At 40.8% G+C, this 16,002-nt stretch overlaps 1 protein-coding gene across 9 annotated transcripts in view; it reads right to left on the bottom strand.

Moving 5' to 3' along the window:
• The window catches only part of SYBU (syntabulin), a 117,523-nt gene that overhangs the window by 54,307 nt on the left and 47,214 nt on the right, over nt 1–16,002 (bottom strand). For 3 of the 9 annotated variants that reach the window (XM_528216.8, XM_063817350.1, XM_003311899.5), the window contains one exon: nt 14,114–14,315. The exons of 3 other annotated variants lie outside the window; for them this stretch is intronic. In XM_528216.8, coding sequence (XP_528216.3) covers nt 14,114–14,315 — 202 coding nt within the window. Of the gene's footprint in view, nt 1–14,113; nt 14,319–16,002 lie in introns of all 9 variants that reach the window. 3 more of the 9 variants (XM_009455808.5, XM_009455807.4, XM_009455806.4) reach the window with 1 other exon arrangement.

A 16,002-nucleotide genomic window follows, 5' to 3' on the forward strand; every position in this document is an offset into this window, starting at 1 on the left:
TCAGCCTTTCAAAGTCCTGGGATTATAGGCATGAGCGGCTGCACCCAGCCAGAGACCCTCATATCTACAAAAAGATTTTTTTTTTTAAAGTTAGCTGGTCATGTCTATAGTCCCGGCTATGCAGGAGCCTGAAGTGGGAGGATTGCTCACACCCAGGAGGTCAAGGCTGCAGTGAGCTGAGGTCGTGCCACTGCACTCCAGTCTGGGTGACAGAGTGACATCCGTCTCAAAAAAAAAAGATATTTGGGATTTACTGTTAATGAAGTATACCCGATGATATTATGTAGACTAGGTGGGAGGTGGGAAGCTACTTCATTAGATATATTGTCATAGAAGGCTCCTGAAGAGGTCATTTGACCCTAAACCAAAAAAAAAATGAGAAGGAAATAATCACACAAAAGGCAGGAAAAACAAGGAAAAGAATTCCAGATATAGAGAAATAAGTACAAAAAGCTCTGAGATAGGCAGGAATATGGTGCATTATGGAAACCAAAGAGAGGAAGGGTGATGGGGAGAGAATGATGATGAGGGCAAAGGGATGCAGAAGCCCAAGTAGTGAAGAATTTTAGGTCAGGAATCTTGATGTTTATTGGAAGTGCAACAGAAACTGCAGTGTGCACTATGCATGAGATAACAAAAATTTAGCCTGTGCTTATAATGGAGAACAGACCAAATCAGTGATAATATATCTAGCTAATATTTACTGAGTGCCTATTAACTACCAAGCACTGTTCTAAACACTTCACTTCACTTCTAAACACTGTTCTTAAACACAAATCTTAACTAACTTAATCTAATATCCCTCTGAGATAAGCACTGTTGTCATCCTGATTGGCAGGGGTCATACAAAACTGGCACTAGTGTTTACGCCACCTATTCAAGCTTGTAATCAGTAAGTGGCAGAGTTGTAGTATGAATCCAGACAAGCTAACACCAGAGCCTCTTTGTTAACCACTATGTTGCACGGCTCCTTTAAGAATGAAAGGAGATTGTGAATAATGCCGCAATAAACATACGTGTGCATGTGTCTTTATAGCAGCATGATTTATAGTCCTTTGGGTATATACCCAGTAATGGGATGGCTGGGTCAAATGGTATTTCTAGTTCTAGATCCCTGAGGAATCGCCACACTGACTTCCACAATGGTTGAACTAGTTTACAGTCCCACCAACAGTGTAAAAGTGTTCCTATTTCTCCACATCCTCTCCAGCACCTGTGGTTTCCTGACTTTTTAATGATTGCCATTCTAACTGGTGTGAGACGGTATCTCATTGTGGTTTTGATTTGCATTTCTCTGATGGCCAGTGATGATGAGCATTTTTTCATGTGTTTTTTGGCTGCATAAATGTCTTCTTTTGAGAAGTGTCTGTTCATGTCCTTTGCCCACTTTTTGATGGGGTTGTTTGTTTTTTTCTTGTAACTTGAACCAACCCAAATGTCCAACAATGATAGACTGGATTAAGAAAATGTGGCACATATACACCATGGAATACTATGCAGCCATAAAAAATGATGAGTTCATGTCCTTTGTAGGGACATGGATGAAATTGGAAATCATCATTCTCAGTAAACTATCGCAAGAACAAAAAACCAAACACCGCATATTCTCACTCATAGGTGGGAATTGAACAATGAGATCACATGGACACAGGAAGGGGAATATCACACTCTGGGGACTGTTGTGGGGTGGGGGGAGGGGGGAGGGATAGCATTGGGAGACATACCTAATGCTAGATGACGAGTTAGTGGGTGCAGCACACCAGCATGGCACATGTATACATATGTAACTAACCTGCACAATGTGCACATGTACCCTAAAACTTGAAGTATAATAATAAAAAAAAAAGAACGAAAGGATAGAAGCAAATAAACCCATTTGGAGGCCACTACCATAATAGAAATGAGAGATAACAGTGGTTTGACCCAAGTGGTAGTAGTGAACATTAAGAAAAGTACATATATTTAAGATAAATTTGGAAAAATAACTGAAAGCATTTATTTACAGTAATGAAAAATGGGAAAGGATCAATAATGTCTTCTGGGTTCTTTTCTTAAACAAGTGGGTATATGGTAGTCATTTCTGAATTGGAGAAAAATGGGTTTATGATTGTGTAGGGGGTGAAATCAAGAATTCTGGTTTTGCTATGCTACATTTGAGACACAAATTAAACATGACCTTGGAGATAGCAAGTAGGCACTTGGATAAGTGAGCCTGGGGCCCAGGGGGGATGTCTGGAGCATCATCACCCTACAGGTGAGACATTGAAAGACACAGGCCTGGATACAAGCCCTTGGGGAGGACAGGAGAAGAGGCCAACAAGGTGACTTGAAAGGCAGGAGGAACGCTCAGCGGGGCGGTTCACAGAAGCCACGGAGGAAAATCTTTCCTAGGAGTGGGGCTTGTTCAATTATGTTGAATGCTGCTGAGAGGTCAAGGAAAATGAAGGCAGACAAGGGGAATATTAGATTTGCCAATGTGGTCACTCATGTGCTTGCCAGGACGCATTACGGAGCCAGGATTTTGGAGAGGTTTTGCCATGAAGAGGAGCAGAGAAACAGGATGGCAGTTGCAAAGAAATGGGGGGTCTTTTGCAAATAAAGGTAGTTGTAAAGAAGGAAGGGAGCTCTTTTTTCTTTATAGATGGGGAGTGAGTATGTGCTAATGGAAATTAGCTTGTCAGAGTGACTGAAATGAACACCTCACACTAAGACATGTAACTTACATCTACAAAAGCAAAGTGGAGAGTGGAGCAATTATTTACTGAGTGCCTTCCTTGTTTCTTGGAGACAAAATAATCACTTCACGGATAAACATTCCCAGGATTTCTGAGCTATTTTGGAGCTTCGAGTGCTCCCATAAAAGTCACTCTGGCGAAGCCCTGGGCAGTAAAGGAGGATGCAGGGCCAGGTGAGGTAAGCTCCATTTCTGCAGAAGACTCCGTGCTCTCTCTCTGGAACACGGGCCGAGTACTTGGTTTCTACCAAGCATCAAGTTGTTTGATTTGCACTAGCAGCCCCTGAAGCAGGAATTTGGAGGAGAAAATATTTGGTCCAAATATTTAATGTAGAATGAGTAATGAATCTACCTAGAGGTTTTGGCGAGGGAGGAGTTGGTGTTGAAATTGGGAAACAGAGGGTGACTCTATCACTGACAGAAGAAAGGTGAGCCCTGGCACGGGGGTGGTGAATTTGTCTTTCAAGAGAACTTTATCTTATTTTTTCTTTCATACGGTTATGATCTTTCCAAAATAGGCATGTTACAAATCTTTCTGACCTTCCCTCTCCTTAGCATTATGGGTTTGTTTGCAGTTTCTAGGCCATGCCTTTTTAAAGGCTCAGTTTTCTTTTTAAGTTTCCTTGGTAGGAGAAGATAAAGGAAAGGGAGAAGAAAGAGAACTAAAAAGACAGGAAGGGAAGAAGAGAGGAGGAGAGACAGAGAGACAGAGCCCAAGAAGATATTTCTTTTATTTTTTTGAGACAGAGTTTCGCTCTTGTCGCCCAGGCTGGAGAACAGTGGCGCGATCTCGGCTCACTGTAACCTCTCCCTCCAGGGTTCAAGCGATTGTCCTGCCTAAGCCTCCTGAATAGCTGGAATTACAGGCGCCCGCCACCATGCCTGGTTAATTTTAGTAAAGTCGGGGTTTTGTCATGTTGGCCAGGCTGGTCTCGAACTCCTGACCTCAGATGACCTGCCCGCCTTGGCCTCTCAAAGTGCTGGGATTACAGGCATGAGCCACCGTGCCCAGCCCCAAGAAGCTAGTTCTTATTCTCTTGAAAAACTTTTAATAAAATAACTACAAACCACTTTAAGGACATCTGAATTAAAGTGAGTTGTCTTGTAGCAATGTGAGTATCTTTTCCTTTCCTTTCCATTTTTCTTCACAATAAGAATCTGAACATGGTAATGGTCAAGATAGAGTAAGGGATAAAAATGGAAAAAAATAAAGAAAAAGCAATGTTCATCATACTGTTTATGTAATTGTTACATCTGAGTTTTTTCTATTTTGAAAAAAGGAATTGTTTTAGATAACATTTATATCATGGAATTTACTTCTTTTTTAAAAAAAAGAACAAAAGAAGAAAATAGAGTCAAAGAAAAAATATAGTCTAATTCCAGTGACATTCATAATACAAAATTCTAAATTATGAAATTTAGTCTCATAGACAAAATGTCCATCCACAGAAGAATGTTTGAATAAATTATGGTCCTCTGTAGAGTGACACGCCACGCTGTCATTACCATGAATGAGGGGGACTTCCTTGTGCTGACAAGCAATGACAGGTACAGGTACTGCCTGGAATATGCATTCCTTGAGGGCAGGAATAGCCATGCCAGTAGTGTTTATTGCTCTAGCTCAGCAACTAGAAAACTGCCTTGCACACAATAAGTATTCAATAAATATTTGCTTCATGAACAGAAAGGATCACAGATCAATATAGCATGATTTCACTTTGGCAAAAAGCAAAACAAAATACATCATATAAATGTGATTAGCTCCGGTCTGATATATGTGTTTGTATATTTTATAACAGATAAGTTTTTGTTACTTCTGAATTTAAAAATAAAAATATAATTAGCATTAAAGAAAATATAATCCTCACAAACACTCCAGAATCAATAGAAGGGTAGCCTAAGATCCAGAGGGTCTTAAGAATTCTGAGAGTCAGGTCAGTCTCTAACCGTGATCCTAACTGCCTGGTCACCCACACACAAAAAGAATAAAGGCTGAGCCAGCTGGTAAAGAGGCAGAGCTCAGAGAAAATCCACACTGAGCAGGGAAAAGTTGAAGGATATGACTTCTAGTGGGATGGGTGAATGCTGTGTGATCTCAACGATAGCATAGCCGTACATTTGAAAACTTGGTTTGGGTTCCCTAAAAAGAGGGAACAGTCAACCTGAAATAACAGGTCTCCTTCTGGAGCCAGAGGAGCCTAGCAGCTGGCAGGGACGCTTCAGAGCATGAAGACTGTATCCAGCAGTGGCCGGGGCACCAGGTTAGGAGGCACTTTCTGCTCTAGTCAGTGGGAAGAGACTGGGGCTTTCTCAGAATAAAAACCACCTGGAGGGTGGGGTAGGGTGGTGACTAGTGTCAAATCAGACTCCTGGGAAACATGAAAATGTGGCCTGTACTAATTATCTTTATTATTATTATTATTATTATTGAGACAAAGTCTTGCTCTGTCACCCAGGCTGGAGTGCAGTGGCGCAATCTTGGCTCACTGCAGCCTCCACCTCCCGGGCTCAAGTGATTCTCATGCCTCAGCCTCCCAAGTAGCTGGAATTACAGGTGTGTGCCACCACACCCAGCTAATTTTTGCATTTTCTGTAGAGATGGAGTTTCATGATGTTGGCCAGGGTGATCTCTAACTCCTGGCCTCAAGTGACCTGCCAGCCTCGGCTTCCCAAAGTGCTGGGATTACAGATGTGAGCCACTGCAACTGGATATAATTACCTTTTAGATTGTAATCTAGGCTGCTCGTTTTTATGATGGTTTTTGTGACTGAAAAATAACAATTAGAGAAGACAGCACTCCTCACTGCTCCCTAAATATTCCCTGAGCTTTTAAGACTCTGCTTTTACCCACAGTGATCTCTCTTTTTGCCATTTTATGCTTTGCTTCTCAAACTCCTATACAACCTTCAAAACCTTGCTTATGTGCCAGCTCTTGAGTGGGGCATTTTCTGGTTTTCTTAGCAAAAAGATCTCTCTTCTAGATGCCCACAACACTGGAGTCATGGTTCTATTGTGGAGCTTACTCTTTTTGACATTTAGAGATGCTAAACTCCTCAGGACAGGAATGTTTTCTTCATCTAACCAAGCTATTTAATAGAGTACTGAGTACTTTTCTAGTTGCTTTACTTCCCCAACTACTAAGATAGTGCCATGCTCTCAATATATTTTATAAATGAGAGAATTATTCACTTGTTCTGTTCTCATAATTATAATTTCTACCAAATTCCAACAAATGCTTACTAAGCAAATGCTAGGAGTGCAGGGGACTATATTGTTCCTGCCTTCATAGGGTTTACAGTCTTGGGGAGTCAGGTAACCAAATAAGAAATTTTAAAACTAGGCTAGGCATGGTGGCTCGTGACTGTAATCCCAGCACTTTGGGAGGCCAAAGCAAGCAAGCAAGCAAGCAAGAAATTTTAAAACCAGATAATGTGGAAAGCATAAAGATGGGGGCACCTAACCTGGACATTGAAATTAATCCTTCAGCTTCTTACTCTGATCTATAAATATACTTATTTGTAGTCACATCCAGTCTTATTTCTTTTCTTCTAATTTATGTATCTTTTTTGGTCTACCTCAGTCTTGTTAATACTTCTGCACTATTGTTATTATCTTTCTCTCCCTCAGTCTCTCTGTTTTATTCTTTGCTGTTTACTTCTCAGTTCAAAAACTTTATCAAATACCTGCCACTTGATAAACACCTGATTTTCACTGTAAATGCAATATTTGTTTTTATTCTATTATCTGTTCCCCATCCCAGTTAAACCCTTTAAAAAAGTTGTCTATACTTTGTTACCTCTCACTCATGTCCCAGTTGATGAGAGGTTGATACATCCCATCTCTTGCTCACCACCAATTTGCTGCAACTGTTTCTACTGCAGCTGTTTCTGCTGAAGATGACTGATAACCTAATGGTCTGATCCTTGAGCACTGTTTAATGCACATTTTACTTAATCTTGCGGTGATACCTAAACCTCTTGGCTACCTACTTCTTGAAACTCTTTTCCTTTGGAAGTGGAGACATTGTCACACCTGGGTCTCATGCTTTATTCCTGAATGCTCATTCTCAGGTGTCTTCATTTCCTTTTCCTGCCTCCTCTTGCTATACCTCAGAGTCCTTCTCCTAGTCCTCTAATTTTCTTCCCCATGCACTCCCCACTAGTAATATTATCAAAACCCTCCACTTCTGCTGGTCACCATCTTAGAATTTTCTTTAGGGCTCCAGACTTTTGTCTAAAATTCAACAAAGCTTAAAATGAACTAATTAACTTGACTCCCTGCCCTTCTCCCCAATCCTGCTATTCCATATTATTCATTCAGTGGAGATTTAGACACAATCCTTCCCCTTCACCTTCCATTTGCAGTTGGTGTCTAGACCCATCTGTTCTAGCCCCAAATCTCACACATGTCATTTATCAGTTCTTCACTTAGACTGCAGCAGTGTCCTTCAAAGCAGGCAGACTCCAGTCACTCCTGCCCCCTCCCTGTCCAACACAGAAATAGGAAGACTTTCTAAATTATAAATTTGATCATAACACTTCCTTGCTGAAAACCCTCCACTGGCTCTGCAAGATCTTTAGAAATTGCAAAATGGTAGCCCATGATCCATATTCACCTATGTACACATGCTATCTGTCCCACAGAATTTAAAAGCTGAATTTTTAAAATTCAGAATATGTTTCGTGACGGCACACATATCCAGTTCTAGAGTTCTCTCTGTTGTCTTCTATCCAGGTGGCCTCACTCTTTACATTACTTGCCTAGTTCCTGTATGGGCCCTTGAGCTCATGGAAGAAGTTCTGAGCATGGCATAGGAAGTCTTGCATAACCTGACCTGCCTGCCTTTCTGTCTCATTTCATGCTTTTAACTCAAATTTGCTGATGCCAAGGCTCATGTTTATCTACTACACCGCACTAATTAATGTTACTTCTTCTCTTCCTTGGGCTTATGAAATGTGAGAAGCCAATGCAAATAAGACATGGAACAACAAACTCAAATTACAAGGTAGGAGTGTATGTGGGGTGGGTGTGAATGAAAGGGACTGGGACACAGGTGAGTAAAAGTAGTACTGTGGGAATCCCATCCAGATGGGATAATTTGTTACCCCATTTATTTCAGTGTCAGGGTTAAGGCAGTAAAACAATTGATTTTTCTAATCCCTGTGTATCATTCATTTTTGTAGCCTAAGCACAATTCCTGATCCTTTGTAGGCATTTAAAGATGCTTACTGAATAAACATGTTTTGGTGAAGGCTTGCAAAAGGCTGAATGTCCTATCACTTCCAGGCCTCAGCTTCTTTTCTTTCTGCCTCCTTCAGTGAATCTACTGGATGTTCAGGGTATACTCTTGGTATCAGTATATCCCCTTTTGGCGTAACCCCAAATCATCCCAATATCACAAAAAGAATATGCAAAATAGTAAAAAGTATAGATATAGTAAATTCAGAAAGAGGATAAATAGGAAAATAAAAAAGGAAATTCTTTCTCCTCCTCCTTACTTTGCTACCATCTGAACACAAGTTAAACCTATTATGTAGACATAAATAATATTATGGCTAAGACTAATGACATGGGACCAGTAAATATAGAGTCAGCAACTACAATTTCCAGGGACTGTGGAGGCATCATTCCACATCCACCTTGCCCCATGGTCACTGGTTTAAACAGCCTGGCTGGCCACCATTTCTACCATCTTTGATCCTTATTCATCTTGTGATGCTACTTTGGGCATACCCCTCATACTCCTCATACCAAATCCCCAAATACACACAGACCACAAAGAAGTGAGGCTCAGTCTTCAGTGTGCACAAGAGTTATCTGGAAAGCCTGTAAAATGCAGATTCCTGAGCCCTTTCATTTCAAGACAATAGTTTTGGGGTAAGGCCATTGTATCTGAATTTTAAACAAGTTTTGCTGAGGATTCAAAAGTAGGCAAACACCATACTCTAAAATTGGAAAACATTCTCATAAAGACAGGTGTTTTAGAACCTGAAAGATTTTCAGGTTAAGTACCTTAATTTGCTTTCAGACATAGTCCAATTCCATCATGTTTACTTTTCACCATTCCTACTGCTAAGAATTGTTGATTAAATGGCAAAAATTTTGCTCTTGGCAAATTGCAGTTACCACATTCTCAAAGAAATACTGTCTATATGCCTTTCGTTTATAATCTATTTCATTAGGTACATGCTTCTGTGGTGAGGCTGCTAAGCATTTGAAATATTTATTATACTACATTTCCTAGGTCTCATTAAAGTGATACTAAATTGATAGGGTCTTTTTTTTAAATTCACAGCAAGGTAGCAGTCATTCAACTGTAGTATAATTTGGAATTGCAGCTCACTTCAATTTAAGCAGTTCATCTCAGTTCTAATCATCATGTTCAAAGCTTCACTCTATCCAGATGCCAAGTTTCCCCAACTGTACAAAAGCACAGGAGAAATATTTCTGTTTGGCAAGGCCTGGCAAATTTTTGGAGGCGTTGTCATGCCTCGACAGGGCACCAGTCAGGTTATAATTTGCCTTAATTGCTTGTGCCACAAACAGCAACAATGATTACCTCTAGGTCATTGGCACTCAAAGAAAGATTTCTTCCCAGCTACTGTAAATAACAAAATACTTTCTGCAAACACCTTACTTGGGATTAGACTGCAAAGAATCTCAGATTTTGACCATTTAAAAAAATTGACCTGGTACATGTATTTAATGCGTTAAGTCGCACACTTGCCTGTGTATCTGTGTGTGCACATTAGAAACATGAAAATAACTCAGATAAATTACTGTCCTCCCATAAAACAACTAGCCTTCTATCTGCATAATTTGTTCCACCTGCCATGTTTACAAGGCGCCCCAAGGAGAACTAGCTTAAAAGCCAGCAATCCATCTGCCTCTCAGTTCTAAGGGGGTAATTATTGCCTCAACTAAGCAAAGAGGAATGCACAGCATGCTGCTAACCATGTCAGGTGACTGATGTATGTGCCTGACACACTCACCCAGGTCATTGGCTTTTCTAATAGTGGCTGGGGTCATGGTACAGTAACAAACACAATTCACTACTTACAGAAAAGGGGGAGAAAAATGGATAGAGGCTACATTCAATGGGCCAAACCCAGAACACAAACCAACAATGTGGGCTTTATCACTTCTTGTGTTAAAAACAAGAAACATGGGGGAGAAAAGACAGGTTGACTTTATGCCAAAACACTGGTTTAAACAAACAAACAAACAAAAAACTTTTTTTTAAAAAGGGGACAGGAAAGGAGGTGTTTTGTTTCTATTAACTTCCTATTAACTGTACTTCCTTACATATTTTTAAAATAAAGCATTAATTAATATTTATTAATAATGTACAATGTTCTACTTGCTGTGCACATAAAATAGGGCCTGACCTCTAATACTGTATAAACTTAACTGTCTCCAACTAAGGTCATAGTGACCAAGACTGAGTACAAACTGTGAGGAATACTGTTTGAAGACGAGAATGATGTCCAAGCACAAAAACACTCATGTGCTGATGAAATGCACAAAACACATGCAGATCTTCAAAGAAATTCCGCTAAGAAGAAGCGATTAAAAAAAACAAAGCTCTTTGGGGACACACCCCAAATGAATTGCAAAAGGTCACACACAACTTCTTCCCTCTGAAATGAGGCAGAGACAACATACAAATTAGCATATAGAATATCAAGTCATTAAATGTTCCTTGCCAAAGCTCCCATGGGAAAGCAAGAGGGAGGCAGTGGAGTGCGGAGGGAAAACAGAAAGTGGGTAAAAATGGACAGATCACTTTGGAAATAGTTCTATTCTTTTCATTTCACAGGCTGGTAAAATTATAAGAAAAACTTGAGGGTGGAGTAGAGAAAACATCAACATTGAGTTGACATTTGTTTTGCTGAAGTATAGCTACCATCAACTATCATGAATTTTTGTTTCATTACAAATGATAGAAAAGCCAGATTCTCAAAATAAAGGATAATTCTTTGTATTAAATAAATGTTTATGAAGCTCATTACATTATCTTTTTTAAAAAAATAAAAATTTTAGAACATATGACGCTTTTCATAATTAATGCTTTTGATATAGATTTGAGGAAAGAGTCTCCAGTTTGCAGTTCTGAAAATGTAATTTTCAAATTAAATTTCATTGCATTTGAGGTGACACCTTCCTCTATAATTTCATTACCAGATTGTAAGAATTCCCTTAACTAGGCATGGCCCCTTTTACATGAGTGAATGTGATGATTTATAAAGAAGAGAAGCTAATACAGGAGGATTACTGGAAGGTTGCGAAGCTATGATGACAATAGATCCCTTTAAATTATTTTAGCTTTGTTCTAGTAAAGGATGGTATTTTTTAATATTTGTACGCACCTTGTTCTCTGGCTTAACTGCCGTGATTAAACAACGAACACACCTTCTGGCCTCAGTGTTGGAGTGGCTGGATTAAAACGAGCGATTTCCCCCTGCTGGTTGGACATGTCTTACATTCTCTATCTCACTGCCTCCAGCATTAACACTCCCCGTAGTACCAAACCCATTTATTTTCCACCCACCAACCGGCCTCCTAAAGCATCATTAACATGCCCCCAAAGGCCTTGCTGCTGTCAATTTTAGCCTACACAGCACTCAAAAGCCTTTGTGGGGTTTATCAGAGTTCTGTAGGAAAGGAAGAGAAAGGCATTAGACTCAAACCTTGGGGAACTGACAACACAGGAAGATGAAGAGAGATGAGGGAGAGGCCCAGGAATGGAGGAAATCCTATCTGCAGGCAGGGTGCAAGGCTCAAGATTGAAAGGTTGTTCAGAGACACCCATAATTATATGCTTCTGCCACTCAATTTTCATCTAGTTAATGGCAAAAAGATCAATATCTACTTTCGATTTTCATGTACAGCATTATAGCCTTAGCCAGAGACAGGTCTCCTAGGAAGGAGGATGATTCAGGAAGTGGGTCCGGGGAAGAATGATTCATAACCAAAATCAATAATCATATTGGTTTGCCTTCATATATTCTAAAATATATTTGGGGTTTTCCTTTTTTTTGTTGTTTTGAACAACTTTTTCTTTTTTTCTGATAACACTACTCACCCTGAAATCCCTCACAGAGGAATTGATTACAGGGAGAGAATACCAGGAATAAATGTGGAACTGAGTTATGTACACAAAGCTCTGTCAGTTTGAAATGACGTGCCCAGAGTTCATCCACACTCACCAGAGTGAGCTCTGGGCTCCAAAACAGAGTTAAAGTAAACAGCATTACATTCTGCAAATATGACTCTAGATTCTAGGAATACTAACTGTGATAGCTTCTCAGTTATCCTTTTGTTTTCTTCTTGGGGGAATAGTAGGCAAAGCAGCAGTGGGTTTCCATCTTAAACTAGATTCATGTGATTCAAATATAAAGAAATAAGTTTTAAAACATAATATTTTGATAGGGTTTTTTTTTCAGAATCAAGCAGACAATTTGAGTTAGTTAGCAAAAAAAAAAAAAAGTAGGCAGTGCAGAATTTCCAACATACAACTTATGCAGAGGACAGAATAACTTTGTGGAAGTATGTAATAAATCCAAAGCTGCATTTATAAAATCCTTGAAAAATGTAGCTGTGAGCCCTAAATGCAGTGGAATGTTAGGTCCTGCTAAATTAGAGCATTAATCATAGCATCCTGATTCACGTGTTTCTTCTCATACATGTGTTAATCTTCAAGTTCCATGTTCCCTAAATAAGTTCTAAAACATTATCCACTGTGAAACATTCTTCACTAGTCATAAGACAGTCACTCCTTTAAATTTTACCCAAATTCCTAATACTTCTCAAGTAAGTCCTTCTAAGTCATGTGCTTCAATGGGAATTAAAAGCTCTGTCAAATGATAATGGTGGCACCTTCAGGAACTATCAAGAGATTTGTGCCCTTACCAAACATGCTCACAACTTTAAGGAAACTTTCTTAATCACGTGCCCAAACAGACATCCATAGTTCCTTGTATTAAGAACCATCATTTATTAAGCACTTCTGTAAGCCAGGTACCGTGCAAGGTGAACATTTAGGTACTGGTCTCATTCAACTTCACAGCCACTCTACAAGGCAAGTATTATAATCTCATTTTATGGATGTAACAACTGAGGCTTAAGGAGGTTAAGCAACTTGCTGAAGGTCACACAGTATGTAAGTGGTGAAAGGGCCAGGGATTCCAGCCCTTCAGGCTTGACAGATCACAAAGCCTGGGCTCTTCCCTACTAAACCATAAGGCCAGGCCAGCCTTGGGCTATAACTCTCCTTGATCTTGACCTCATTTATTAGGAATTGCTTTATCTTTGGGGAATTTTATAATTAGAGGTACACAGGCTTCTAGAAGTTGCTAGTATAAAATTCAATCCAATATTTTTTCTACATTTAACAAAGGAATGCATCTTTAAAAACAGTCATAGAATGGCAGTAATTAAAAGATCAGGAATGGACAGATGCTGGAGAGGATGTGGAGAAATAGGAACGTTTTTACACTGTTGGTGGGAGTGTAAATTAGTTCAACCATTGTGGAAGACAGTGTGGCGATTCCTCAAGGATCTAGAACCAGAAATACCATTTGACCCAGCAATCCCATTACTGGGTATGTATCCAAAGAATTATAAATCATTCCACTATAAAGACACATGGACACGTATGTTTATTGCAGCACTGTTCACAATAGCAAAGACTTGGAACCAACCCAGATGCCCATCAATGATAGACTGGATAAAGAAAATGTGGCACATATACACCAAGGAATACTATGCAGCCATAGAAAAGGATGAATTCATGTCCTTTGCAGGGACATGGATGAAGCTGGAAACCATCATTCTCAGCAAACTAAACACAGGAACAGAAAACCAAATACCGCATGTTCTCACTCATAAGTGGAAGTTGAACACATGGACACAGGGAGGGGAACATCACATACCAGGGCCTGTCAGGGGGTGGGGGGCTAGGAGAGGGATAGCATTAGGAGAAATACCTAATGTAGATGATGGGTTGATGGGTGCAGCAAACCACCATGGCATGTGTATACTTATGTAACAAACCTGCACGTTCTGCACGTGTATCCCAGAACTTAAAGTATAATAAAACAAAGGAAAAAAGTCACAGAAACAAGAAGTTAGATTTTACATTTGAAATTATAAGCTAGAATAACATATGAAAATTCAGGTGTGAGATTCCAATAAACTGAACTATATGAAACTGCTGTGTTTGTAGGTCACAACAGCCAGAAATGTACCACCTTCTACAATTCATCCTAATAGTAGAAGTGTAGTTCTAGGCTATAAGGGACCCAGTATGGGCCCATTCACAATGCACCTGCAGTGCACACGCTTCACGCCTCTGGTGGCCTCCCGAGGGTACTGTACCTGAGCAGAAGCTGTTGCTGCTAACGGTCCTCGCTGAGCGCCCAGAGCTGCTGGGGTTGAACTCTCTGCTCTCTTCCTCAGAGAAAGGAGACTCAGAGGCTGGGGACACTTTGTGCTGTTGTTGGGGCATATGGGGCCGAAGAATCAACCGGGGAATTCGGCTTCGAGAAATCTCCTTGTCATGATGCTGCACTCTGTGCTCCTTCTCAAAATTGGACATCAAAAAAGAAAACAAAAGGAAACGCGTTTCCCTCTCTTAACTCCTGTCGGTTCCTTCAAGGATCAATTTCTAAGAAATCACATTTCTGAGTATTGAGTCTTCACAGAGTAGTCCTTCTTATCTCAGTTGCTGAAATGAGCTTCAAAACTCTTCCACTGAGCTAACCTTTCTAATCTACTGAATAGCACATGTCTGTGTGGCACATACACACACACACACACACACACACACACACATACACACCTCCACTCACTAGCTGGAAGGCCATCCTACTTCCCTATGCTGGTCCTGACTTACCTTCCCACCCTGACTTCTATCACATTCAAGCTTCTGCCTCCCAAAGGCTCTTTATTAACACCACACTCTGGCTTACTTGATAGCCTTCAGACTTCCATTTTGCTTTCCCTAAATTAGCTGTGACAGTCTGACTTGTTTTCTTGTCTCCTCACAAAGTTGAACCCTATACCTGGAACAGTTATTTCCTGATAGCTCCCACACAATTATCTTTAAAATCCCTCCTCTTCTGGACAGGATCTTAATTATTCGTTAATATCCTGGTACACAAGGCTTGTTGCCAACAGAAAATCCGATACTCGGGAAGATGGCTCCACCTTTTACATCATCTTTAATTTTTGTTTTCCTTACAGGACATCCATAAGAAGAGATTTTTCTTTCTCCTTAAAAACGCAGCATGAAGTACCCTGCCATGTCGTGGTTTTAAAAATGCATAACAGTAATATTTTCACAATGTTTTCCAACTTATAAAGTGCTTTTCCAACCATTTTCTCATTTGATCTTTACACACCAGACTGTACATAGAGAGGACACCAATGAATGTCCCTATTTTCAGATGAGGAAACAGGCTAAATGGGGTAGAGATGCTTAGGCAATTCTGCACACCATGCCAGAAGTAGAACGAAATTCAAATCCAGTGCTTTGCAGGGTCACCACCACCCTGCCTTATGAAAATGGATTCCTAGGAGGAGCGTTTTGCAAAAATTCCACTGCTTCCTCCAACCTCTGCCACTGAAAGGGACTCTTTGGCTTAGGTAACAAACACCCTTTCGAAACATGACCTACTGTTCCTTCCACCGGCTTACCAGGAAGGGTCACGGCCAAAATAAACACCTCTGGGAGGCCGGCACATGGCATAAATTGAAGGGTAAACCTCAGCAATGGGGAACTTCGGAGGGCCCTCAGGCATCCACTCTACCCGGGGGCCGCCAGCCGCACGCAGCCTCGGATTCGCCCTGCACATCTGCCGCCCAGCAGGTACCATGCGCCAGCCACTCCGCCGGGCACACCGCAGACCCTGAGCTAAGGCAGGGTCACTGACACGCGGGAGTCCTCATTTCCCAGTCGCGGATGCATCAAATTCCTTTCATTCACATCACACACACAGGACATCAACTGAAAGCTACACCCCACAGTCCCAGTTTCAGGAGGTGGGATTAACCCTCCAATCATGTCATTCTCCAAAATCTATTCCTCCAGTACCACCTCCCCATCTCCTGGATCTCAACTCCTAAGCAATGCCTCCTGCCTTCTCCAGACCCCACCACCACCTCTTCCACCTTTCCCCAGACTCTAAACGTCACCCCTCCAGCTCTCATCCCGCCGCTTCTCGCCCCGCAGTGCCCGCCTTCCCCGCCCTCCAGTGCCCGCACTG

Source organism: Pan troglodytes, chromosome 7 (genome assembly GCF_028858775.2).
Source record: "Pan troglodytes isolate AG18354 chromosome 7, NHGRI_mPanTro3-v2.0_pri, whole genome shotgun sequence".
NCBI lineage: Eukaryota > Metazoa > Chordata > Mammalia > Primates > Hominidae > Pan > Pan troglodytes.